General features: G+C 41.5%; 1 protein-coding gene across 3 annotated transcripts; it reads left to right on the top strand.

Annotated features, from left to right (window-relative positions):
* Nucleotides 1-26,594, top strand: IL22RA2 (interleukin 22 receptor subunit alpha 2). 3 transcript variants are annotated; one of them, XM_008006888.3, is made up of 6 exons: nt 1-232; nt 8,231-8,356; nt 11,591-11,726; nt 14,961-15,139; nt 22,139-22,308; nt 24,284-26,594. In XM_008006888.3, the coding sequence occupies exons 2-6, from the start codon at nt 8,296-8,298 to the stop codon at nt 24,431-24,433; spliced, it is 696 nt and encodes a 231-aa protein (XP_008005079.1). In that variant the 5' UTR covers nt 1-232; nt 8,231-8,295; the 3' UTR covers nt 24,434-26,594. The 3 variants fall into 3 exon arrangements, with proteins under 3 accessions (XP_008005079.1, XP_037856757.1, XP_037856758.1); XM_038000830.2 differs by lacking the exon at nt 1-232 and adding an exon at nt 13,218-13,313 and having other exon boundaries at nt 8,296-8,356; nt 24,284-24,523; XM_038000829.2 differs by lacking the exon at nt 22,139-22,308.
* The last annotated feature ends 775 nt before the right edge of the window (nt 26,595-27,369 follow it).

Genomic DNA, 27,369 nt, shown 5'->3' with positions numbered 1-27,369 from the left:
CTTTATCACTACTCACTATAAAGCCCTGGTCATGTTCTCTCTACCTGTCTATCTATGTCTCAGTTTCTTCATCTGTAACATCAAATGAATAATAGTACCAACCTCCTAGGCTTCTTAAGAGGATTAACAAAGACAAAATATGGGAAAAACGTAACATGGTGTCCCATAATTCTCAGATCTTATTATTGACACTACAGTGGCATTAAAACTACCAAAAGGAAGACAGCATCTTGTAGGTAAACTTTATTTGATTTATTTATTTATTTTGAGATGGACTTTCGCTCTATCGCTGCCCAGGTTGGAGCGCAGTGGTGCGACCTCAGCTCACTGCAAACCCCACCTCCTTGACTCAAGCAATTCTCCTGCCTCAGCCCCACCGAGTAACTGGGATTACAGGTGCACACCACCATACCCAGCTAATTTTTGTATTTTTAGTATAGACGGGGTTTCACCATGTTGGCCAGGCTGGTCTGGAACTCCTCACCTCAAATGATCCACCCACCTCCACCTTCCAAAGTGCTGGGATTACAGGTGTGAGCCACCGTGTCCAGCCACATCTTGTAGATAAACTTTAAAAATCTTTTTTCTTTGTTATGAACAATTTTAAGTATATACAAAAGTAGAGTGTAATAAACCTGACACCCAGTTTCAACAATTATCAGCTCATGGATGGTCACCCCCTTTCCCAGGCCTTTGTATTATTTTGAAGCAAATCCCAGACAAGACGCCATTTCATCTGTAGTACTACAATAGGTAGCTCTAAAAACATAACAAAAATAAAACCCAAAATTCCATATCACACCTAAAAATAATGAATAATGATTCCTTAATTAGATAAATGGTTCGTCTACTGAAAGCCACAAGAAGAAAGGAAGAAGAGAATCAAGTCTGTTCAAGACAAGGGCTTAAATAAGTTCTCTCCAGAGTCAACACGATGATGGAAATACCCATCGTCACCATCAAGGTGGACTCTCCCTGCTGCAGAGTGGGGCTGAGGTTGAGGGAGGGCAGGGAATGAAGCCAGCATTTCATGCCTGAAAGGAGTCAGAGCGGAGATCCCCTAGTGATTAAAACTTTCTTACTTCCCAAACAAAACGGCATTTCATTTGAAACAATTCTATACAAATTCTTCTGCTTCCAGAGTGATGGGAAATTCAAATTTAATTTTATCTTTTCATCTACCTTGAGGCCTTGTTGACAGTGTTGGTTTTTATGCAGGTTCTATTACACAATTAGAGCTAATTGAACAGTGACAGAACTGGTCTGGTTTGTGAAATTTAACAGAGCATGAAAGCTCATGTTTTGGGGGAGAATTCAATTATTAAATATGTTTTGCTTATCCCACTTCCCTTAATTTCCCCTCATTTGTTTGACAAAGTCAGGAACCCAGTGGAAACCTCAATATCATTCACTGCTGCTCTCATCATAAAACCTCGAATTTAAATATTTTCCTTTTATTCTTAGCTGGAACTTGGAGCAGTTTGATTGCTTCAAAATGAGATCTATTGGTATTGAAGCTGTTAAACATCAGTAGTTCAAACCCAGATTATCATCCCCCATTTAAATACCAAAGTCAGTGTGAAGTCTAGAGCTCAGTGGGCAACATTAGCAGGGAAGTGAATAACAATGCTGAGAAAGTTGCAAGCTAAGGAGCATGAGGAGGTGAAAAGGGAACATAAAATGTGCTGCATATTTCTTCTTTCAAAGAAGAAGCTACCTTATAATCACCAAAAACTTCAGTTGGAGGAGATACAAGCCTGGATTCAGACGACTGACATAGAACAGAGGCGCTGGGAAACCTGATGTTATCCTCACAAACCTTTCCATATAGGGCTGGCCTCAGAAAGCATGCATCGCAACTGCCCTCCAATAACTGAAATTTGTTAAATGACAAATGATAGTGGCCTGGTCCACTGGGATCTGGTTTCTGATGAAATTTCTGATAGGCTCTCTTCTAAGACCCTTTGATCAGGAATAAGGCTTTCCCTGCGTGGCCCCAGCTCCACCCAAGGCCTCACAGTCTCAGGCACCCAAGTGTCTAGAAATGTTCACAGGTGCTGGGTCATGGGGTTGGGATGGAGGGTCTACACTTGAGAACAACTCCCCTGCTCCTGTCTGTATGCGGAAGGCCATCCTTCCCTTTCTCTTTGAAGACTCTGCCTCCTCCACTTCAGCAGCACCCAGTCCCCTCCTTTCAGCACTTGAATTTTACCCCCTTCCCCTCCCACATTCTAGTCTTGGTTAATAGTTGTGATGGAGGGTGGGAGGCAAAGTGGCTTTACAAGCCGGCTTCTGAAACTTCATCTGCCATTTAAGGAGAAGAAAGAGACAGAGAAGGCTAGATGAATAGAAGTTGTAACCCTGCCGTAGCTCCTTATTATCTACTTTTCCCTTGAGAAGCAAGCTTAAGGAAGGCAGGGGCAATGTCTGTCTTATCTGCTGCTGCATCCTTGCTGCTAAGACTAATTCCTAGTCTATGGTGGGACAGCAAATATTTGTGAAATGTTATTGGATAGGTGGACGGATGGATACTGCTTAGAAGCCATCATTATTCCTTACTAAAGGAGTTACTCTACCAAGAACTTGAAAGAGAGTATACAAGGGAAAATAGAAACCAGTATACATTTCCCCTTTTGATCTAAAGAGCCTCTCTTTTTAACAACAACAACGAAACCTTTATGAGTTGTGGAAGCCAAAGCAACTTCATCTTAGAACCACGTGAGGTGGGAAGCGAGTTACAGAAGCAAGAAACAAAGGCAGCAACTTTCCAGAACTCTGTGGGTGATAAGCTGTATGCAGTTTTCATTTGATTTTTAACCTCTGCGTTAGCTGTTGTATTATTTCTGCCACAAATGCTGGGCCATTGTCTGATCCTAACGTTAGAGGCAGTCCGAATCTAGGAATAATGTCCTTTAGTAAGATTCTGGTTGCTTCCTGAGCTTTCTTTGTCCTGATGGGAAATCCCTCGACCAAACCTGAGAAAGTACAAACAAACACTAGCATGTACCGGTAGCCTCCGGCCTGAGGCAGCTCAGTAAGGTTCACATGCAGGTTTTCACAGGGTGTAGCTCCAGTTTCCTGAATCCCTGAGGGCCATGTTGGCCCCTGCTATGGATTGTTTGGGGCACAAGTTAAACGTTACTCACAAATGGCTCGAGTGATGGCGGTTAGGCGCAGCAATAGAAATGCCATCCTACAAGAGTCTCTAATGCAGTTTTTCCCATATGTGTTCCTTGATGAAACTGTTTTATGAACCGGGGGCTATTGCTTCTGGGATGGCTGGTGAGCCTCCTGTTTGAGAACTTCCACCAACTTCCTTTCTGGTAACTTCCACTTTCCTGCTCAAACCAAGCCTTTTCATTAGAGGAGTAGTTAGGGGGTTCCTTAAGGGGAAGCTCCAATAAGGTCGTGGCAAAGGTTTCCTCTTCTTTCTTAGTTACCTCTGTCATTGCAGCTCTTTTGGCTTCTCTGTCCGCCTTTCTGTTTCCTCTAGCCTTGTCACCTCCTCTTGTTTGATGCCCTTTGCAATTGATGACGGCTACTTCTTTTGGAGCCCATACGGCTTCTAAGGGCTGCTCTACTTACTTTTAATTTTTGATTTCCTTTCCTTCAGTAGTTAACAATCCTCTTTCCTTATATATGGCTCCATGGGCATGCAAAGTGGCAAAGGCATACCTTGAGTCAGTATAGATGTTTACTGATTTTCCTTTGGCCACAAGCAACACCCTAGTAAGAGCTATTAGCTCAGCTCTTTGGGCCAAAGTTCCAACCGGCAGAGGGCAGGCTTCGGCTACTGAAGTCAGTGTTACCATTGCATATCCAGCCCATCTGACACCTTTAGATATGAAGCTGCTTCCATCAGTAAACTATTTAACATGTGGGTCTTTTAAGGGCTAGTCCTTTAAGCCTTTTCAGCTTGAGAAAACCTCATCCACAGTTTCCACACAACAGTGATACCCTGGGTCACACAATGGGGGCTTTCCGTGCTCCGCCCATTCTATTGGCAGCAGTGTGGCTGGATTTACAGTATTCACAGTCTCGAAGGTTATGTCAGGGTTTTTACACAAAAGTCCTTGATATCTTAACATCCTAGGGTTAGAAAGCCAGCGATGCCCCTTCTGCTCCATCAGGGTAACAACTGTTTGGGGCACCCAAATTATTACCATTCCTCTGTTGTTGGGACAGTAACGGTCATTATCATGGCTTTTCTTTGACCTAGATTTAGAGTCATGTCCCCTTCTGGTGCAAAGGAGATTTGTGCTTGCAATTTCTGGAGCAAGTCTCTTCCTAACAAGGGCACTGGACAATTTGGCATTCATTCTTCTAGTGTCCCATCTGCTTGCATCTCACACGTGATCTCTCTCAAGCCTAGGTCTGCCCTCTTGTCCTGGCTTAGCTTCCTAGTTTTGCCTAGTTTGTCCTCTATCATGACCGCAACCATGACCACATCCTCTCACAAAACAAGTTTCTCTTCCAACTAAGGCCGCCGCCCGCAAGTCTGCCTTTTCCTTAGTTCTGCATCTAGCTTTTCTCTTGGCCTCCTCATTCTGATTTACAAACACCTTAGTAGCCACCTAGATAAGTTGGGTAATATCCATGCCTTCAAACCCTTCTAACTTCTGATGCTTTTGCTTTATGTCTTCTTGTGCCTGGCTTACAAATGCCGCATTAACCATACACTGATTACCCGCAGCCTCTTGGTCAAGTGGCATGTAAGCCGGTAAGCCTCGCAGAGCCTCTCATAAAATTCACTGGGACTTTTATCTGGCTTCTGGCGGACCTGTGAGAGCTTTCCGGTATTGGTGGACTTTTTCCCTCCAGCCTTTATTCCATTTAGGGGTGTCTCTTGATACCGCGGCAAACTTTGTAGCCCTTGAGCCTGGTTAGGGTCCCAGCCTGCATCAGCCTCTATCTGGAGTGCTTGTTGTACATACTGCCTGATATCTCTTGTGCCTGTGGGCGCATTGTTCTCCAGCCACTGGAGAGTGGCATGTATAACTCTACAGTGCTCTTCCATATTAAATAATGACAGAAGAAGTTGTTTGCAATCAGCCCAGGTAGGATTGTGAGTTAAGAAAATGGACTGCATTAGATCTATAAGAGCCTGAGACTTCTCTGTATAGGAGGGAGTATGTTGTCTCCAATTTAAGAGATCAGTAGTAGAGAAGGACTGATAAATGAAGAGCTGTTCTCCCCCTTGGACTTCATTCTGTGCATTCAAATAAATTTGTCCCCAGGTTTCTCAGAGTGGCATCTGCATTGCTTGCACGCGAACTGACCTAAGGCAGCTGACCTTATCCCTCTGGAGTTCCTCCCCTGGCTTTTCAGGCAAGGGCTCTGGCTCCTCTCTGCATGGTGTTGCCTGAGGGGTGCTTCCTTATGAGTCTGAGTCTCCGGAGGTAGCCAGGGCAGCCTCCTATCTAAGCCTTGCCAGGGGCCAAGGGAGGATACATTGGTGCATAGTGTGGTGGAATTTCTAACTCTTCAGGTGGGGCCTGTAGGACAGGTGTTTTGTTTTGTTTTGTTTTGTTTTTGCTTTTCCTGTGACTCCTTTTCTTTTCCTGATGCCTTGCAGTTTCTTTCTATTGTTTCTGGTTTTGTCTTGGCCATTAGAGTCTTACAGTAGGTCTCAAAGCAGGCCTGCAGCCACTTAGGGCGGGTCTGAACTACATTTAGCCAGGAGTCGATATATGGAAACTGATTCAGGTGCCCAGGTTGTTCTCCAAGCCTGGTAACCACCTGAAACACTCAGCCAGTTATCTCTCTGTCTATTGTCCCCTTGGCTGGCCACCCTACATTAAAATATGACTGTTTTATCTCAAAAAAGATTCTCAGTTTCTGTGGAGTTAGCTTAACCCCATAATCACCATTAAAATCTTTTTTTAAAGTTTTTCAGCATGCACTCCAGCAGAGTAGGCTTTGACGCTTTTCCTCCCATTTCCTCCCTCACGACGTGCTTTCACTCTCACTTTCACTCTTGGATCCCCCAGACCGGGTCCTATTATAGGAGGTTCGGACACTGCTTAGCCAGGAGCATGCCTTAATTCCTGTCACAGCTACCTGCAGCCGTGGAGCTGATCCTATGGGCTGTATGCAGTGTCCTAGGTCTGGTTTTTCCCACACTCACCTCGGAGCACACAGTCCACACTAAGAGATCTGTGCCTCCCCACATCAACCCTGCCTTGGTCTCTCCTGAGACCATCTCTTTCACACACTTTCACACACCTCCCCTATCCCCAAAATGATTTTCCTTTCTGACCGACTCACAAGCCCCATCTGCGTCTGGTGTCAGTTAGAGTGTGAGTTTCATCTGAATCAATGGGCCTCTCCCATTGTTCCAACCCCCTTGGATTGGACTAGTTGTCCTGCCCTGGGAGGTGACCAGGCTCCCCTTCCATCCTTATGAGGCAGGTCTTGCCTTAGGGCCCAAACCTTACCGTGGTTCCTATGTCTGCACACTGTTCCTGTGACTGTCCTGCAACCCTTTCCACTGGTTCCAGTTGTGCCATCGGGGGAAGGCTCCGGAATGTGGAACGGCTGTTCTCCTTCTGGGTTAAAACTCTCCCAGCAGGACCAAGGACCCCAGATCTCCCACGTCCTGGGACTCTAGCCCACAGGCAAAGGAGACAGAAAATCTGCCATCTCTAATCCTGGACTGGCCCCCAGAAATGTTGTGGGACAATCAAAGACTGGAGAGACCGAAAAAGGTTCAGGGGAGTTTATGAAGGTGATCACCGGTTCAGTAGGACATACGTCCAGAAAGTCTGAGCCATGAACAAAGAGCTTTTCCTACTTTTAAACATCTTAAGATGGGAACTACATGAGGTGGGAAGTGAGTTACAGAAGCAAGAAACAAAGGCAGCATTACAACATTTCTTACGTTTTGAGAAAGATATGTCTTGCAACCTAAACTTATCGGTCTTGTGACCCTGCAGTCGTGCAGGAACTTGCTGGGCCTGTAATAAACTTTGAGGAATGTGGAGTTGGGGAGTATAGATAAGGTCCATTGTTCACGGAGAGAAGACAGGCTGTTAATATTCCCTTTTAACTTCAGTGTAACAGTGGGGGGGGGGGGGGGTCACACTTTGCAGTAACTTTAAGAGGATTTTAACATTTCTATTACTACCACTATTAGATTATAGTTGATTTCCTTAATTCCTTCTTCAGGTCTACAGGGCAATGGCATGAGGGTCCACCATCTTGTCTTGCCACTGTCCAGGACACACATATGACTCTGTTCATAAGTCCCTGTTAAATGCTTCTTTCTGAGAAACTGGATATGTCAGCCTTTTTCTTTGGCCTCTCAGCTTCCTTGGACTTTAAGGGTAGGTTTGCACAGACTCACTCACTATGGAACATGACTTTTTTGTTCTTTCATGTATAATTTTAGTACCTCTAAACACATATAGTAAAAAAAAAAAATGGTAAGAAAAATGATATAATGAATCATAGAGAACAGATGAGCTGGTTCAATCAGATTTGAAAGACAATGTGAAAAAGATTTAATGTAGCTCAAAAGGAGTGTCTTCCCCATTCATCTTTTAAAGGAATCGTGCAGTTTGACGGGCTCAAAATCTTTTTCCAGCTCGCTGGAGACCGCGTGTGAAAATGGAAGAGGAATAGGCATTAGCTAAACGGAGCCCAGGACCACTATGGAGCGGAGAAGGCTGAGGAGTATGGCAGGGAGCCCTGTGGAGAGCTAGAGGCAGTGGGAGGGTATGGGGCATAGCAGGGAGATTAATTGGGGAGCTACCAAAAGGGGAGGAAAAGAGTGAATCAACGAGAAACCCTTCTTGCTTTGAACCACTACGAGTGGGCCCGATAGCTGCAACTGCCAAGCATATTACTCAAAATCACCCTGGCTGCCAAGTCCTAGTCTTTGGCAGCCTCTCCGCCTCCTGGGGCCAGATTCCCTTAAGGCCCCACAAGTCGTTTCATTCACTCACCTGCTTGCCACTTGCACAATCCCTGCACTGCCCTGCCCTTTGGGTCTGCCCATCCTCAGTGTTGTGCCTTTCCACGGCTAACGAAGCCCCAACAAAAAACGAGCTTCCCAATAAAAATAAGCTTCCACACAAAAGTGGCAGCAAATGCTTTTTGAAGTGATTTTTATACTTTCATAACTCACCTAAAATAAAATAACATAATGTCGTATCGAAATAAAACTGTAGTTGCTTCAAGGAACCATCTGCCTTAAACCCAGGAGTGATGGTCTGTCTGTGGATTTTAGTTTCCTCTTTGGTCCTGAGCTGGTTAAAGGGAACACTGGTTGCCTGAACAGTCACACTTGCAACCATGATGCCTAGACATTGTTTTCTAGGCTTCCTCATCAGTTTCTTCCTTACTGGTGTAGCAGGTAAGTGCTTTGTTTCTTTTTAATTGCTCATAGCTTTGTCATCTGAGTCCGATCAAGGATCTGTTAGAAATAGCACTGGTGCTTTTGTGGACTAAAGACTGCAGCTTTTGATGTCACTAAGTGACCAGAGCAGGCATGGGGTTAGTGTCTATCTGCAGCTTGAATAACCCCACATACACTTAATGAGTACCCACTAAAGAAAAGGCTCTCTAGAGGGTGCAGAGACTTCATACAGAACAAATGCACATCCATCTCTTTCTCTTTCTCTTTCTCTCTCTCTCTCTCTCTCTCTCTCTCTCTCTCTCCCCCTCCCTCCCTCCCTCCCTTCCTTCCTTTCTCTCTCCCTCTCTTTCTCTCTGGCTCTCATTCACCTTAGAATGTCTTTTACCTTGAAGGAACACTATATCCTCGTGGTTACCAGCACAGGCTCCTAAGCCAAACTGTCATAGTCTGGATTTCAGATCTGCCATTTACCATGTAGGAAAACTTGGGGACCTTACTTAACTGCCTCAATTTCCTCATTACTAGAATGGGGATTCTAGGTCACTGTGAAGATTAAATAAGTTAATATATGCCAAATGCTTAGAGAAGTGCCTGGCACAGGATAGGGACCACAAACAGCAGGTGAGAATTTGCTTCTGGTATTCGTGGAGGACACTGCAGGAGTGTAGAGCATCTTATCACCACAGCATACTTCTGAGCAAGCCTGTAAGAATCCAAGTTTACAGACGGGTACCTCTCAGTGTAAGTGATTCAAGTAACATGCCAGTTGTCTAGTGACTTATACATAAAAGCAATTCAAGCCTTAATCTTGCAGAAATGTTTGGATTTGAGAAGACTCTGGTCCTTGGTAACAGCAAGGGCACATTTAGCAAAATATGACAGGAATTCAAATGCTACCAAAATGTTCCTGGCTCTGCATTTTACCAAGCCTGTAACCTTGAGTATGAGATGCAACTTTTTAAAGCCTCAGCTTCTTCATCTGTAGAATGCGATAATAAAAATATTTACCTTACTTGGTGGCTGTGGGAATTAAGTAAGTTGTAAAGCTTTGAACATAGTGCCTAATATAAGTTAATGTTCATATATGTTCAATGTCTGATGAATGCCAGCCAGAAGGAGGAAGGGGAGGGAAGAAGGAAAAAGATAAAGTATACCCTCAGCTTCTAATTGGTCTGTCTCTTTCATTAGCTCCTCTCTCCCATGGCTTTGCTCTTGGCTTTCCATTGGAGGGAAAAGGCAGGCTCTACAGACTGTCTGGGTACAAAATCAGCTTCACCATTTGCTGCCTGGCAAGCTCCTTCGGGTCTCCAAGGCTTCGTTTTTTCAGTCTGTAAGAAGAAGACCATAATGCACAGTACTTTCCTCATAGAAGAACTGGGTAAATTAAATGAGTGAATGCAGATAAAAGTCCCTCAGTGCCTAGGCCAGTGTTATTACTGTTGGTAGTGGTAGCACTGATGTTACAAAAATGAGAGAAGAAATCCATAGACAGAGAGATAAAGGGCATTAAGCCATCTATCTTCATGTTAGCAAATCAATTCCAGGCAGGCCTTCAGGAAACTGTGCCTATCATCTGAAAACTCCTGGAATTTTTATGTTCTAAAGACGATTGATCAGGCAGTGATTTTTGTGAGCAGAATCAATTGTGGCTGCAGACTCTTTCCAAGAACACAACACTATTTGATGCACTGATGGTGGTCCAAACAATAAAAGCGAAAACAAATTATAAAGCAAATAACAGTATTCACACTATTTGGTTGGTAAGAAGAAAGGCCTGAGGAAACAGTCTTGTTCATTTGAAAATAACAAATCTTGAAAGTTCAGAGCTGAGACCACGGGCTTGGGAGTATTTTTTTAACCATCTCAATAATGTGATACAAATGAGCAAAGACTTGAAGGAGATGGAGAAATGAATCATGTGAAATCCAGGGGAAGATAGACTAGGAAAAGGGAAGAGCCAGTGCAGAGGCCCTAAGGCAGAGTCATCAGGGTCATGGTGGAGCAAGTGAAGGAGTCAATGCTGCAAACACAGGGGTCGGGGTGACAGAAGATGAGGTCAGGGAGAAAACAGAAGATATGCTCCCTGGCCGGGTGCAGTGGCTCACACCTGTAATCCTAGCACTTTGGGAGGCCGAGGCGGGCGGATCACTTGAGGTCAGCAGTTCAAGACCAGCCTGCCCAACATGGCGAAACCCCGTCTCCACTAAAAATACAAAAAAATTAGCTGAGCGTGGTAGTGGGCACCTATAATCCCAGCTACTCGGGAGGCTGAGGCAGGAGAATCACTTGAATCTGGGGGGCAGAGGTTGCAGTGAGCTGAGATCACGCCACTGCACTCCAGCCAGGGCGACGAGTGAAACTCTGTCTAAAAGAAAAAAAAAGATATGCCTCCTGACTCCTCCTCCTTCTGCCCAACTTCTTATCCCCTATAAGAAACCTTGAACCCTAAACAAAATTTTGTCAAAGTTCTCTTGCCTCCATGTGACTAAAGGCAAGTGAGGTTGTAGCACCTATGTTGCATGATTCGAGGAAGAAAGCACAAGTCATGCCAGTGCAAAATTATCCCATCCTCTGCCATGATTAGTCTCAGAAACACTGGCCCTCCAGCAGGGTCTTGATCTGTTTTCCTCATTAGCATGGCCATTTCATCTGAGGGATTATGCTTGGATACTTGGAGCCAGGATGTAGGCAGGTAAATGCAGCCATTCAGGAGTAGGACAGCAAAGGCAGACCTACTTGGAAGCAGGACCCAGAGATTGAGCAAGAACCTGTGAAAGGAGGGACTGAGTGCTGGGCTGAGATCCTGGAGCCAGAATTGGTCCCTAGCAAAGTTTGCTTGAGTAGTACCAATATAGTGGTTCCTAAGAAGATGGTTGTTGGTCTCAGTGTGGGTCCTTCATCTCAGTCATCATATTCCATCGCTATTTGGGGATAAAATAATAGCAATTTTTTTTTTTACTGCAATTTACTTCCCCCACAGCCTGGGAAATAGGGTGGGAAGATAGCATGTACATGTTTATGATCTGGAACTCATCATTCTGAGACTTCAGCGTATATCAAAATCATTGCATTGAAGACTCAAAATGTTGATTTCTGGGCTCCACCTCTACTATGTGCACATCGAGCAACTACTTTAGGGAATCCTGATGCAGGTATTCCATTGAAAACTACTGCTGGGAACAACAGCGCTGCTAGCAACGTTCAATGTTCTTCCTTCTCTTATTATCTTAGGAACTCAGCCAGCACATGAGTCTCTGAAGCCTCAGAGGGTACAATTTCAGTCCCGAAATTTTCACAACATTTTGCAATGGCAGCCTGGGAGGGCACTTACTGGCAACAGCAGTGTCTATTTTGTGCAGTACAAAATGTAAGTAAATTGAGCCTCCTTCAGCTGACAGAGATGGCACTGGGATAACATGTTCTAGAATGCAATGGAGTGTTAGGATCCGAGCTTTTTCTCCATTTCAGAGGGATTGAGAAGAAGCCAAGGTCAGGATAGCAGTGACTTGCCTCCCCTGAAGGCTGCCTGGGGACTCAAAATGCATGATGGTATGCAGTGCATTGGGTAGATACTTCAGCCCTAGACCTGCACCAAGACCTCACAGGCTCAGCCTTCGCCTCCATAGTGGAGCCTGGCACATGGTGGATTCTCAATACAGGTTTGTCAAGCGAATGTTGGAAGCAACTTATTTAGCACATAACAAATACTCAGTGAATGAAACTATTGGTAGTTGAAAAAGAAGTTGTGGCAAACATGGAGGTGAGTGTGTAAAATAAGTTTTTAATTTAAAAGTCACTTTCAGAGTGGATTTACTATTTAGAAAATTCTTTTCAAAAACTAATGAGTCTCGTAAGCATGAACACAAACTGGAACACGCTGCTGCATGTTCCTCTCGTGTGATCCTCAGGCTACTCCTACTGGATCATTGCCAAAACTCAAGTATAATCTACACCTTTCCTGGCTCAAAGCTTGGAAACAAACACTCCTGATTTGAAAATGTCAGGTTTTTCCACTCATATATTTTTGGGGGGCAAGGGGAGTTGAGGCTCAATCCTGTCTCCTGACAGTGAGACAGGAGATATTACAGTTTAACTTTCATGGTTTTTCACTAGAAATTCAGAAAATCAAATGCAGCTATGGCCAAAATAGCAATTTTTATCCCATAAATTCATCCATGTCTCTCCAGCATGGGGTAAATCCTAGGTCAGATTTTCCCTCTAATTAATTTCAGAAAGAATATCCCCAGAAGCATCTCCATCTTTAACCACTGCTACTTCTCTCTACGTATCTTACGTAACGATTGTAAAATTTGCAAATCTTTACAATGATCATTTCTTCATTACAAGAGTAGATTTGTGCATAGCTGGAGATACTTTCAGCATGTAGGAAGTAAAGATTGGTACTCTTTTTATACTTCTCCTTGAGCAGTATAAATAGGTCAAAAGTGAATCTATTTGTGGACCAAAGTACTAAGAAGATTAGAAACTGTTTTACCATGAATCTAATGAAGATTAAACTTCAGGACCTCATGTAAGGATTTTATATTTATAAATCTTTCCTTAAAGAGGACTCCCAAGCTGCTATGGTTTGAGTTTGTCTCTACCAAAATTCATGTTGAAATTTGATCCCTAGTGTGGTGATGTTGGAAGTGGGGCCTCGCAGGAGGTGTTTGGATCATGGGGATGGAGTGCTCATGAATGACTTGGTACCATCATTGCTGCAGTTGAGTGAGTTCTCACTCTTGCAAGACTGAATTTGTCATGGAAATGTTTCTATCAGAGTGGTTGTTGTAAAGCCAGGATGCCCCTTGAGTTTGGCCTCTTCACGCGATCTGTTTTCCCCATGGACCTTCTCCAGCATGTTCTTATGCAACATGAAAAGCTCTCACCAGAAGCCAAGTGGATGCTGGCAGCACACTTCTTGTAACTTCCCAGGCTGCAGAACATGGGCTAAATAAACCTCTTTTCCTTATCAATTACCTAGCTTCACGTGTTCTGTTATAGAAACACTAAATGGATTTAAAAGATTATATAAATTTCAGACCCCAGAATACCTGAATCCATTCTTGTCTCTAAGGGATTTTCAACAGCACAGGACAAATTTATAATTTTGAAAACTTTCACTTTGGTGTATCCAGTTCATGGACTATAGTACTGTTATATCCCTCACATTTAGAATGGGATAAACAATGAGCTATTATGTTAAAAGAGAAGTCAGTCATTACAGCTAAGTTAAAGACTTATTATAAATAAATAATAATTTTAAAACATCAAAGTATACTCAATACATGTTGTGGTACTGCTTTAATTGTGATAGAATAAAATTGCTATCACCATGTAGATTACTGAGTACAGATACTATCAATCTTCCTTATTATGTATTTAGAAAGTTAGATTTCAAGTCTTTCAATAAATACTTTGGGAAACCTTTCTCCCCAGACTCCAATTCCTTCTCTGTTCCCCACCATCACTTTGTTGCATTGGTCTGATTTATGGCAGGTAAGGAAACGAAGCGTGAATCTTCCCTTTGACTATTACACCATCCTGTGGCCTCAGGCTGAGTCAACCTCTCTGCCTCTTGCCTCACTACCTTTTTTCATGGGTTTCACTCCCCCTCTCCCAACCCCTAATTACAGGGCTCCATATATAGTCCTCACTAAAACTTCCCGTCAATTTTCAATAAAGAGATTAATCATGTATGTTGGGTAAGCAGCACCTGAGATGAAAAGTGGTAGCAACTTCTCAGAAGCAGCCACATTACTCAACAGCAAGCTGATGAGAAGTGAAGAAAAACCACAAACACTCAAAACCACAAAGCATTAAGGATGTGGAGAGTGAGTATTCAAAAATGGAAGTCAGTCCACACACCTGAAAGAACCTTATGCCAACTATTAAAAAATAAGTTAAAACCCTTATGTTAGTGATACAGAAAGTGTCAGTGATGTTTATTTTCCAGCAAGACAGCACTTTAGGTAATGCTGTGGCTTCTATGTGTCCCCGAAAAGCTCATGTGTTGGAAACCTGATCCTAATGCAGCAATGTTGAGAGGTGGGACTTTGGGGAGATGATTGGGTCATGAGGATTCTGCCCCCATGAATGGATTCATCCATTGATGGATTAACGAATTAAAGTGTTATTGAGGAAGTGGGCTAGTTATAAGAAAAGTTGGTCTGTTTTATATATATATATATATATATATTTATATATATATTTTTTTATATATATATATATGTAAAAGCCATCTCTCTTGAATGCCTATGACATCCTCTGCCACCTTAAATCTCTGCAGAGAGTCCCCACCAGCAAGAAGGCCCTCACCAGATGTGGCTCTTAGACATTAGACTTCCTAGCCTCCAAAACTGTAAGAAGTAAATTCCTTTTCTTTATAAATTACCCAGTCTCAGGTATTCAGTTACAGCAACAGAAAATGGACTTAGACAGTTAATAAGAAGGAAATTTTTAAAGATTCTGAAAAGTAGCCATAAGCTATCATGGTGCTATTGATACTAGAATCAGGTATAAAGAATTATCAGTCTGAAAATATTGAAGACTCCTTGAGTGGAGAAAAGAAACTCAGATCTTTGCCTTTTCCCTGCTACAGATATGGACAGAGACAATGGAAAAATAAAGAAGACTGTTGGGGTACTCAAGAACTCTTTTGTGACCTTACCAGTGAAACCTCAGACATACAGGAACCTTATTACGGGAGGGTGAGGGCGGCCTCGGCTGGGAGCTACTCAGACTGGAGCATGACGCCGCGGTTCACTCCCTGGTGGGAAAGTGAGTTCCATGGAGTTTCTTTGCCCTTATTCTTCCTGCTTTTGGACAGCCCTTCCAGAGCACGGCTAGTGACCAGGCCTTGTGCTTTGCTGAGGACTCTACATAGTTATCTCATTTGGTCTAATCCTCAGAACAACTCTAGGAGATAGCTTTTATTATCCTAATTTTCTAGCCCAGAACATCAAGATGTAGAGGCTTTAGTCATTGGTCCAGTCTCATGACCTGTATTATACAAGTCAGGGTTCACATTTACTGCATCTGACTGCAGAGCCTGTGTGTGTGTGTGTGTGTGTGTGTGTGTGTGTGTGTGTGTGAGACAGGGTCTTGCTTTGTCACCCAGGCTGGAGTACAATGGCACGATCTTGGCTCACTGCAACCTCTGCCTCCCGGGTTCAAGCGATTCTCCGACTTCAGTTTCCGAAGTAGCTAGGATTACAAGCATGTGCCACTATCCCTGGCTAATTTTTGTATTTTTAGTAGAGATGAGGTTTCACCATGTTGATCAGGCTGGTCTCAAACTCCTGACCTCAGGTGATCCGCCCCCCTTGGCCTCCTAAAGTGCTGGGATTATGGGTGTGAGTCATTATGCCCAGCCCCCCAAAAAGTATTTTTAGACAGCAGAATTTGTCATAGTGCCCTAGTCCTTCCCCAAACATGAGGGTTAAGTTCATGAAAATACTCATAGAAGAATTTTCTGTTAAGGAAATTAGACTTTTAGTCTCACCTCCCTTAAAAAGGCAGACCAAAAGTGCTTTCTCAGTATCCATCCTGAATGATATTTATTCCTCTTTTAGTTTAGTCACAATCATAGAATAATATAATCTAAGATATAGGTGATAAAATGAACCATTACCAACAGACATTGGCTAAAATAGTAGGGAAAAGAAAGAGAGAGAGAGAAGGGGTTTAATGTGTAGATATAAAGATGTGCATAAATAAAACAAGAAAGAAAATAAAGATATTTACCACAGTCCTCATAATTGCAACTAGTCATGAAGCTGTAGTTAATATTTATGACTTCTTCCCTCATTATAAACTCAACATTCATCTTCTTTTCAGCCAGCACTTCAGCTTTTTATCCATGAGGAGTTTCAGTCCTTTTGGTGTTTCCTATCTCAGCTTGACCTAACCTTACATTATTTTTTACTGCTGAATAGAGAAGCTCTAAGAGGCACACCTGAGGCTACCAAGAATTCTTCCACCTGACCCCAATGTATTTATTACTGTATTATGCCTTGAAAACCAGAATTAATCACCCCAGACAATATAAGAACCTCATTTTCTTTTTGTTAGCTAAATGGCACAAGGAGCTCCAAATGGTCAGGAGAGAGCCTCAACTTCCAATTTTTGGAAACCATTTTTGTTATAAACCAGAAGAATTCAAGGCCAAGCATATGGGAAACAAAAACGTGTCATCATGTCATGAATTGTTCTCTACGGATAACAGTCAGAGTTGCCCCTCTCACTTCCACTTCTTGTATCCTAGACCAGTGAATTCTGTCTATGGAAGAAATAGCACCATATATTGGCCCCAGGCTTAGTGAAGCATTTACCAATTGGAGCATTTACCAATTCATATGCCAATTCACAAGACATCTCTCAAACTGAGTTTTCAATTATCCATTTCACCTTCCTATAAAGTCATGGATTTCTGAATGACAAATATATGATATATATTTGTCCTGTGGGTCTTGAGACCTTACTTCACTCTTTTCACATTAACTTAAGTTTTTTGTCATAAGCAATATATTGTGGAGTACTATGCTCATGAATAAGGCATTGACTACATCTATGGGTGTATGTGTGGTCCCAGGAGTGATGAGGGGTCTGCTGATAAAAGCATTGAAGCAGTAAATAAAAATCTATAAACAGAATCTGTAACCAGAATCTATACCCAGCAGTAAAGAAAAACTATAACCAGTGTCTCTTGCCCCCTGCGTTTTGGAAGGGAACCAAAAAAACCTACCTGCAACGAGATGGAAGATGAGAGCCCCTGGAATATGGCACTATACTAGGGGTTCAACATTGATCTTCCTTCCTGGAAAGGAAGATCACTCTGCAGTGACACTCTGAAGGTCAGACCAAATTTGGTAAGAGGAGATCCATATTGTTAAGTCTATCATGTAACTATTTTGTTCAAGAGTCCATAGAGCAACTATAGGACACTGGGAAAATAGATTGTCACTGCATCCAGTTAGATTTTTTAAAACAGCCTTATTGAGGTATAATTCACACAGCTTATACTTTAAGCATATAGCATACAGTTTAATGGTTTTTACTATATTCACAAATATGTACCACCATCATTCACAGTCAATTTTAGAACATTTTTATCACCTCAAAAAGCAACTTCATACCCTTTGGCTATCACCTTCCAGTCTTGCCATTCCCCTAGCCCTCAGCCCTGGCAACTATTAATCTGTCTGTCTCTATAGAGTTCCCTGTTCTGGATAGACTCATAAAATACATGATTTTTTTGACCAACTTCTTTCACTTACCATGTTTTCAAAGTTCATTCAGATTGTAGTATGTATCAGTACTTCATTCCTTTTTGTGGCCAAATAATAGTACATTATATGGATATACCACATATTATTTATCTGTTCCTCAGTTGATAGATATGTGGGTAGTTTCCACTTTTTGGCCATTATGAATAGTGTTGCTATAAACAGTCATGTAAAAATTTTTGTGTGGGAGTTTTTTTGGTTTTTTTCTTGTTTGTTTTTTTGAGAGACAGGATCCTACTCTGTCACCTAGGCTGGAGTGCAGTGGCACAATCATAGCTCACTTTAGTCTTGAACCCCTGGACTCCAACAATCCTTCTACCTCAGCCTCCCAAGTAGCAAGGACTATCAGGCATGTGCCACCATGCACAGCTGGGCATACATATTTCTCTTCGATATATACATAGGAGTGGAATTGCTGGGTCTCAAAGTAACTCTATGTTTAATAATTTGAGAAAATGCCAGACTGTTTTCAAAGCATCTGCACTATTTTACATTCCCATCAGCAATATATGAGAGTTTTGATTTTTCCACATTTTTACCAATCTTTTTTGGCTATAGCCATCCTAATGGGTATAAAATGGTATCTCATGTGGTTTTTACTTGCATTTACCTGCTAATTAATGATGTTGAGCTTCTTTTTTATGTGTATTGGCTATTTTGTACCTTCTCCGGAGAATTGTACATTGAGATCCTTTGCCCATTTAAAAAATTTAATCATATCTTTTGATTTTTGAGTTGTAAGAGTTCTTTATATATTCTGCATACCAATGTCTTATCAGATATATGATTCTCAGCTAGCTCCTCCCATTTTGTGGGTTGTCTTTTTTACTTTCTTGATGGTATCACTTGATACCAAGTTTTAAACTTTGATGAAATCCAATTTATCTATTTCTTCTTTTGTTGCTTGTGCTTTTGGTGTCATATCTAAGAATCTTTTGCCAAATCCAAAATCATGAAGATTTACCCTATATTTTCTTCTAAGAGTTTTATAGTTTTATGTCTTACATTTAAGTCTGATTCATTTTGAGTTAATTTTTGTATATGGTGTGAGGTAAGGGTCCAATATTATTTTTTGACATATGACTATCCAGTTGTCCCAGCACCTTCTGTTGAAAATTATCCCCATTGAGTGTTCTTGGCACACTTGTTGAAAATCAATAGACCATAGAAGCGTGGTTTATTTCCAGACGTTCAATTCTATTCTATTGATCTATACATTTATCATTGTGCCCATACCACACTATTTTGATTATTGTTGCTTTGTAGTAAGCTTTGAAATTGGGAAGGGTGAGCCCTCCTCTTTGTATGTCTTTTTCAAGATTGTTTTGACTATTATGGGTTCCTTACAATTCTCTAACCACCTAGATTTTTTAAGACTGCTTTTCAGTATGAACCTTTTGCTTTGCATTCATATGGCCACAGAAATATTCACATTCTGTACCCTAGTACTTAGGGATCCATCCATACACCTCTTCTAACTGGTGCAAGGTCCAATTAGAACCAAATTAATTGGATCATGTCCAAAATGCTAGATGCATTTCCCCCCAACTCTCTAATTAGCAAGAGGGTGGAATAGAGTTGAGCAAACTAATTCATGGTAACTCTCACGTTGTTTCTTGGATACATTGAAATTCAAGGCCAATACACACTCAACCAGCAATTGTCTAGTTGAGGAAAAGGAGATTTCATGACTAAACTGATGAACAGCATGAAGGGAATTCACAGATCAGTTTGATTATTATATTCAAGCCTAGAAATAGGGTCATATTCAAATTAACTTATCAAACAAAACTTCCTTCAGTCTAAGCCATTAGGCCAGTCAGGTAAGAATAACCAAAGACATTGACTGACACAGCTTTAGCTCAATTCTATTTAAATTGGGATAGTATTGAGTTAAGAAGGGTTTGTGTGTTTTCTGTATGACCATTCTCCCTAAAAAAAAATCAGAAAAGAAAAGAAAAAAGCTTTAGACTGGGTCCTTTAAAAAGTCATTTGATTTCAGGCCTCTTAGTAGAAGAGTAAGAAACCCAGTCTATAGCTACTACTCTTGTTGATGCAATAGTGAGAGAATCACCCACTCAGCTGCTTCCTCACCCCCAGCTTTGCACTCTCTTACCACAGCTCCTAAGAACTTCTGAAGGACATATTTCAAAAAACATGTTTCTAGGTCCTCAGGACAGCATGTTCCTGGCATCTGTGATATAGACTAATGAGCCAGCTGCATGCATTGGCTCCTCTGACACCTGTTTTTGAGCAGCAGGATATTATCTTAGATTAAGAAGTTGTGATTTATGGTTTCTATCTAGAGACAAAGCAATATTTTAACAATATTAAAAATAAAATAAAACAAAATAAACTTTCTTCAGTTAAAAGCAGCATTTGATACTTAGTGAGATTTCAGTATTATTTGACCCTTGAATTGCTTGTATTAAAAATAGATGTGAAAGCCAGGTGCATTGGCTCCACGCCTGTAATCCCGGCGCTTTGGGAGGCCGAGGTGGGAGGATCACTTGAGGCAAAGAACAGAGCATTCCAAGCAAGGGAACAGCGTTTGCAAAGGCTCTCTGGCATAGCAAATACAAGGGACTGAAAGACAAGCAGTATATTGAAGAAGAGCATGCAGGAAGGGGTCCATAATGAGGTGGGACTGGAAAGGTAGGGCAGGTACAATAATTTTTTAAAGAGTTGTGACTTCCTCCAGAAAAAAGTAATTTTACTCAGGAGCCATATGATCAGACTTGTGTATAGGAAAGGTCATTTTGACTATATTTGGGGGAACAGGTTGGATGTGGATAAGTGAAGTAGTAGGTTACTAATAATAGTCTACAGGACACAGAATTTGGCTGATGAAAAGGACTAGAGAAAATTTATTCCTCGAGGGACATTTAGTAAGAAAAATTGGTAGGACCAGGTGATAGATTGAATATAATGGTGAAGAGAACACGTCAAAGACTACTTCTAATTTTCTTGCATGCATAATTAGCTGAATGGCTGAGATGTTTTTGATGGGGTTTGATGAAAAAGACCAGTTTGGTGGGATGCAAGGTAATAGAGATTATGAGTTTGGTTTTGAATACGTTAAGTTTAAGATGCTTTTGAGAGATCCAAGGGACAATCTCTTCAGATCCAAGACTCAAAGGTAAAGTCTATTAAAGACAAACATTTGTGAGTCATTTCATGCATACAGTACAGTGGGCATTGATAGGATTGCCTAGGGAGAGAGTAGTGAGAGGCAGTTTTGAGTAAGACCAGATATTGAGGGATTCTCACCCAAAGATGCCTGAGTAAGAAAAATCTTAAAAGGAGACTAAGAAGCAATAGCCAAAGAGGTAGGAGGAAATCTGTGGGCTGATACATTCATGAATAGTGTGGGAAGGTAATATTTCAAGGAGAGAGCTGTTAACGAGTAAAGTGCTATGAGGTCAAATAATCTTGACTTGGTCTTGTAACACAATCACAATCCAGTGAATGGGTCAAGAAATCTAGCATCACAGATCATAAGCCAGGAGCCCTGTGATGTCCACAGCTGACTCACTGAAAGGCCAATGCCTGAAATATGTGCCTGACTACAAAAGGGACATGTGTATTTAAAGTTAACTATCACATTATTCCAATATAGTTGGAAAGTGATTTAAAAACTTATGGTTCCAAATTAAATAGCCTGGGAGTAGGAAACTCTCTTCTTCTAAAACACTTAGAAATTCTGGATAAAATAAAACACATTCTCCAAACTCCACAGAGGGGCAATAATGAAAATAAAGGGAATCCTCGGGGGGCCAAAACAAAGTACATGGAAATCAAAGGGGAACCAGAGGATCAACATAGTGACCCAGCTGCCCTGAGGGCGTTTGCTGGATGTGGTAACTAGACCCTGAGTGGTAACAGCCACTCCCAGGACAAAAGACAAGGTTTTAGGCTAGCACAAGGCAGGGAGTTATAACTAATACCCCCACAAAAATCTTAGAACCTCCAAGGGCTATACTGTCAATAAAAAGTCAGACTAGCCTAGGTGTGGTGGGATACACCTGTAATCTCAGCTACTCAGGAAGCTGAAGGAGAATCACTTGAGTACAGGAGTTAGAGACCAGCCTGGGCAACATAATGAGATCCTGTCTCAAGAAAAACCCAAAAGCAACCAACCAAACAAACAAAGAAAAGGCGGACTAAGAAAGCCCTTCCAATAAACAGAGGAAAGTAATTTGTGTGTTTCCGTCTTTACTCTGCTAAGAATCTAACACCCCCTAAATTTATAAAGGTTTGAGATTCAAATACACGTGCAATTTTCTTTTTTCTTTTTGTTTTTGTTTTTTGACATGGGTCTCACTATGCCGCACAAGCTGTAGTGCTGTGACATGACCATAGCTCACTGCAACCTCTGCCTCCCTGGGCTCAGGTGATCCTCCCACCAAGCTGATTTGTCATTCTACATAATGTGTCTGTATATAATACATTCATTTGATGATTTGTCAAATTTTTACATTTTTTTCTCCAGCAAAAATAGATCCTCCAGTCATGAATATAACCCAAGTCAATGGATCTCTGTTGGTAATTCTCTGTGCTCCAAATTTACCACATAGATACCAAAAGGAAAAAAATATATCTATAGAAGATTACTATGAACTAGTATACCGAGTTTTTATAATTAACAATTCACTAGAAAAGGTAAGTTCAGATGAATAGATATATTTAGTGTTTTTTCTTTTGTTTATTTAGCCAGTATTTTGGTCATATGAGATGTCCTCTTCTGCTACTCTGCCTCCTTTTATTTTTCCTTATCTTTAATTCCTTCTTACTCTCAACCAGTATTGATCCACCGTTGGTGCTGGCATCACCATCAGAATGTGTGTGTGCCCTTTCCATCCTTTGGTTTGTCTCCACGGTTTTCCCTGCATATCTAAAGATTGGTATTAACAGTATTTAATTCCATGTGACTGCCGCAAATAATCATTTTTATGGGCTTTACATACCTTATTTATTTATTTATTTATTTATTTATTTATTTATTTATTTTATTTATTTATTTTTAGACCAGGTCTCACTCTGTCACCCATGCTGGAGTACAGTGGTGATCATAGCTCACTGTAGCCTCTAACGTATGGGCTTAAGTGATCCTCCTGCTTCAGCCTCCTGAGGAGCTGGGACTACAAGCATGCACCATCACATCCAGCTTTTTTTTTTTTTTTTTTTTTTCCTTATAGAGGCGAGATCTCACTATGTTGCCCAGGCTGGTCTCAAGCTCCTGGCCTCAACCAATCCTTCTGCCTTGGCCTCCCAAAGTGCTGGGATTGCAGACATGAGCCACTATGCCCAGCCTCACACCTTATTTTAAAATAGCTTTTGAATCACACGATTATTTTTGTGCCAGTTTTGCTATTTTTTTTTTTTGTTTGTTTTGTTTTGTTTTGTTTGACACAGGGTCTGTCTGACTCTGTCATCCAGGCTGGAGTGTAGCAATGCAATCACAGCTCACAGCAGCCTCAACACCCTGGGCTCAAATGATCCTCCCACCTCAGCCTCCCAAGTAGCTGGGACTACAGGTACATGCCACCATACCCAGCTATTGTTTTTTGTACTTTTAGTAGGGACAGGCTCTAGCCATGTTGCCTGGGCTGGTCTTAAATTACTGGGCTCAACTGATCCGCCTGCCTTGGCCTCTCAAACTGCTGGCGTTACAAACATGAGCCACCATGCCCGGCCTTGCTGTGGTATTCTAATCTACCATCGGTGCTTCTGTCTGGACTTGGTGGATAATTGAATTTGTTCCTTTTTTGGTGTCATCTAAGATTAGGGGTTTTTGTTGTAAGGAGCAGAAACCACAGTTCAACTTGTTTAGAAACAAAGGAGGGAGGGATTATTAGGAGATAGGCAAGCAATCTCAGGGACAGAGGCAGGACTTGGAGTGCCGGCAGGCTTAGTGGTGACTGGGAAGGGAAACAGAAGTGAGTTCTAAGGGATCCTGCTCTGTCTCTTGGACTTTCTGTCTCTCTGTGGCCACAGTTGCATACCTGCAGTTATCTCTGCTCATCTCGCTGCACACCATTCTCGCTGCACACTTTAAATTCTTAAAAAGAAAGCCAAGTCGGGTGGCTCATGCCTGTAATCCCAGCACTTTGGGAAGCTGAGGCAGGCAGATCATTCGAGGTCAGGAGTTCAAGACCTGCCTGGCCAACATGGTGAAACTCCGTCTCTACTGGAAGTACAAAAATTAGCCTGGCGTGGTGGTGTGCGTCTGCAATCCCACCTACTTGGTAGGATGAGGCACGAGAATCCCTTGAACCTGAGAGGCAGAGGTTGCTGTGAGCCGAGATAGTGCCACTGCATTCCAGGCTGGGCGATGGAGTGAAACTGTGTCTCATAAAACAAACAAAATTCTTAAAAAGAAGACTCTGATCACAGGGTCAACCAGCCAGTAGCCCTCAAGGAGAAGTCAAGTTGCACCTACACAGCTACTTGCCTTGTCCCTTTACCTTTACCTAGGCTATAGCCTAGGACTCTAGGAAAGAAGGGTGTGTCTGGGAAGAAACCCCACAACCCATCTACTGCTGTGACCATGTACAACTTGTTAATTTAAACAAAAATACAGCTGTGACTTAATGACAGCCATTTACCAACTGATTATTTTCTCTCTTGTGTGTAGGAGCAAAAGGTTTATGAAGGGGCTCACAGAGTTGTTGAAATTGAAGCTCTACCACCACATTCCAGCTACTGTGTAGTGGCTGAAATATATCAGCCCATGTTAGACAGAAGAAGTCAGAGAAGTGAAGAGAGATGTGTGGAAATTCCATGACTTGTGGAATTTGGCACTCAGCCATGTGGAAATTCTGAAGCTCCCTGAGAATGGGATGACTCGTGTTTGAAGGATCTTATTTAAAGTTGTTTTTGTATTTTCTTAAAGCAATATTCACTGTTATACCTTGGGGACTTCTTTGTTTACCCATTCTTTCATCCTTTATATTTCATTTGTAAACTATATTTGAACGACGTTTCCCCCAAAAATTGAAATGTAAAGACAAGGCAGAGAATAAAGGGTTCTATGAAATTTGGAACTTTATCTCTGAATGTAACATCCCTAATAACAACCTTCATTCTAAGACAGCAAAATAAAAATTTAACAACCAATGAATAGTATTTAAGAAAATGTTGAAATAAGTTTTTTAAAATAGCGTTACAGACGGAAGCAGTCCTGAAGCAATCGGTTTTCACTCTCTTATTGAGCCAACTAAATTGACATTGCTATGACAATTTAAAATTTCTATATGGATGAATATTTTTCATGCATTTCTATTTTAGATGAATATATTTTTACGTATTTATTATTATTAAATATTTCTACTTAATGAATCGAAATTTTGTTTTAAATTCTACTTTATGTAAATAAGAACAGGTGTTGGGGGAAAAAACTTATGATTTCTAGATTGATATCTGAATTAAAACTATCAACAACAAGGAAGTCTACTCTATACAACTGTCCCTCATTTAAAAGATGTATTAAGGTTTTCTTTTCTATGTTTGTTTTTGTTTTGTTTAGTTTTTAATCCTGTCTTAGAATAATTTATCTTTATCCTCAAAATTAAATGTAGTTTTTTTAGTGACAAAGAAGAAAAGAGACCTCATTACTCAACCCTTCTGGCCAAGTATGTCTTGCTTGTGGCACCTTCCTCATCTCTATACAGGAGGATCCCATGAATGATGGTTTATTGGGAACTGCTGGAGTCCATGCAGAGAACTCAGCTTGAAGCTGGAAGCACACAGTAGGTAGTAGGAGAAGGACTGGTGTTGGTGGGTGCCTACAGAGATCATAGAGCTAAACAAAGCCCTCCAAACTGGCCCCTCCTGCCCACTGCCTCTCCTGAGTAGAAATCTGGTGACCTAAGGCTCAGTGTGGTCAACAGAAAGTTGCCTTCTTCACTTCAGGCTAAGTCTTTATTATGTTTAAGGTTGTCTTTCTAGTGAGGAGATACGTATCAGAGAACATTTGTACAATTCCCCATGAAAATTGCTCCAAAGTATGATTAACAATATAGTCAGTGCTTCTGGTATATACAAGTACTCAGTGATAAATGGATTAAAAAATATTCAGAAATGTATTGGGGGCTGGAGGAGAATAAGAGGCAGAGCAAGAGCTAGAGAATTGGTTTTCTTGCTTCCTTGTATGCTCAGAAAACATTGATTTGAGCATAGATGCAGAGACTGAAAAAAAAATTTACTTTGATCTCTGTTTTTGAATTATTAGTTATATCTTGCCTACTAACTTTTTTGCCTTTTGTCCTCTTGTGGGGAGGGCGATGAATTAAGAGTAGTGGGGTGGGTGGGGAGTAAGTAAAATTTCAAACAGCATTTCAGTGAATGCAATTCAGTAGTCCTGAAGCCTGATTTAATAAAACAAAATTCATTTATGGTTGTTTCATGACAGTTATTAGATAGCATCAAATTTTGTTTGTATGTTGTTCACCTTGCTCTGGTTTTGCTTTTGTGCTTAGGCAAGTGCAAAATACTCTGTGCAAATCATAATTGTCATGTTCTTCATTGTGTTAGGGATATATTGTCACACGATTTCAATAAATCCTTTAATTTTTTGCTTTGCATTTTAGAATATTTGTTATTTGAGCTTTTAAAAGAAGAATACAATGTTTACGTCTGCCAGATGAAATTCTAGTTAAACATCTTAGGCCCACACGAAGTTCCAACTAGGAAGGAGCAAACAGTGTTGAGCCCGACTGAGCTTGCCCTGTGATCAAATACAATCCCAGTTTTACAGCTGCTCAGGCCAAAAGCGTTGAGGTTATCTTTGTCTCCCCGCTTTTTTTCACATCATATATATTCAATGCACCAATAAATTCTATTGATCTACTTCCAAAATACAACGCTTCTCAGAACTACCTATTCCAGGCCGCCATCCAGAAATCTCTGGATGGTCACTATGGCTACCTCACTGGTGTCCCCACTTTGCTTGTCTCCCTCCAGTTTTGTCTTAACAGGGCGGCCGGCATGAGCCTTAGAACATAAATCAGATCATGTCACTTTCCTGCTTTAAAACCACCAATGGCTTCCCATCTCATGAGGGTAAAAACCAAAGTCTTTATAATGGCCTCCAAGGCAGTGTATGACCTGTTTCCTTTCCTCATAATCTCCCCGTCCTCACTCTCTAATTCTCACCTTGCTCACTCTGCTCCAGCACACAGACCCCTTGTTTGCCCTCAAATACCAATGCCCTAGGCTTCTGGGATTTTGCACCTGCTATTTGCTGGAAGGCTGTATCCCCAGGTTTCCATAGATTCACTTCCTCACCTCTGTCAGATCTTTGCTGGAAGACTGCCTTATCAGTGAGGCTAACTTCACTATTCAATTTAAAATTGCAACCTACCCTCTGCAATGATCTGTACCACTCAGTTTCCTTCCTGGCACTTAAATCACCTGACATGCTATAGTTTGCTTGTTGACCTTGTTTATTGTTTATCTTCCTACTCTTCCACTAGAAGGTAAAGGCAGGTTTCTAGTTCTTTTTCCACAGCCATATCTTCATTATCTATAACAGAACTTGGTACCTAGTAGACAATTAGTATTTGCTGGATAAATTAATGAAGCAAGAGTAGAAGCACTGAGAGCATGAGAGGGGTGGGTCAGGAGATCAGGAGGGAGGCTTTTCTTGTAATCTCTTACAACTGGCTGCCTCATCTTTCTCCATGGGTAAGGGTGGGAAAGTGAGCCATTTTTTACCGGGAT

This window comes from Chlorocebus sabaeus, chromosome 13 (assembly GCF_047675955.1).
Source record: "Chlorocebus sabaeus isolate Y175 chromosome 13, mChlSab1.0.hap1, whole genome shotgun sequence".
Classification (NCBI taxonomy): Eukaryota; Metazoa; Chordata; class Mammalia; order Primates; family Cercopithecidae; genus Chlorocebus; species Chlorocebus sabaeus.
The sequence above is the reverse complement of the archived record's forward strand: the minus strand, read 5'-3'. Positions and strand labels throughout refer to the sequence as shown.

Excerpts from the sequence above, each read along its gene's own strand:
- IL22RA2 (XM_038000830.2), top strand. The coding sequence starts at position 8,296 with ATGATGCCTAGACATTGTTTTCTAGGCTTCCTCATCAGTTTCTTCCTT. Across the intron at positions 15,140-22,138 it reads GTTCACTCCCTGGTGGGAAA|CAAAAATAGATCCTCCAGTC; the intron begins GTGAGTTCCATG and ends TTTTTTCTCCAG. Across the intron at positions 22,309-24,283 it reads TTAACAATTCACTAGAAAAG|GAGCAAAAGGTTTATGAAGG; the intron begins GTAAGTTCAGAT and ends TCTTGTGTGTAG.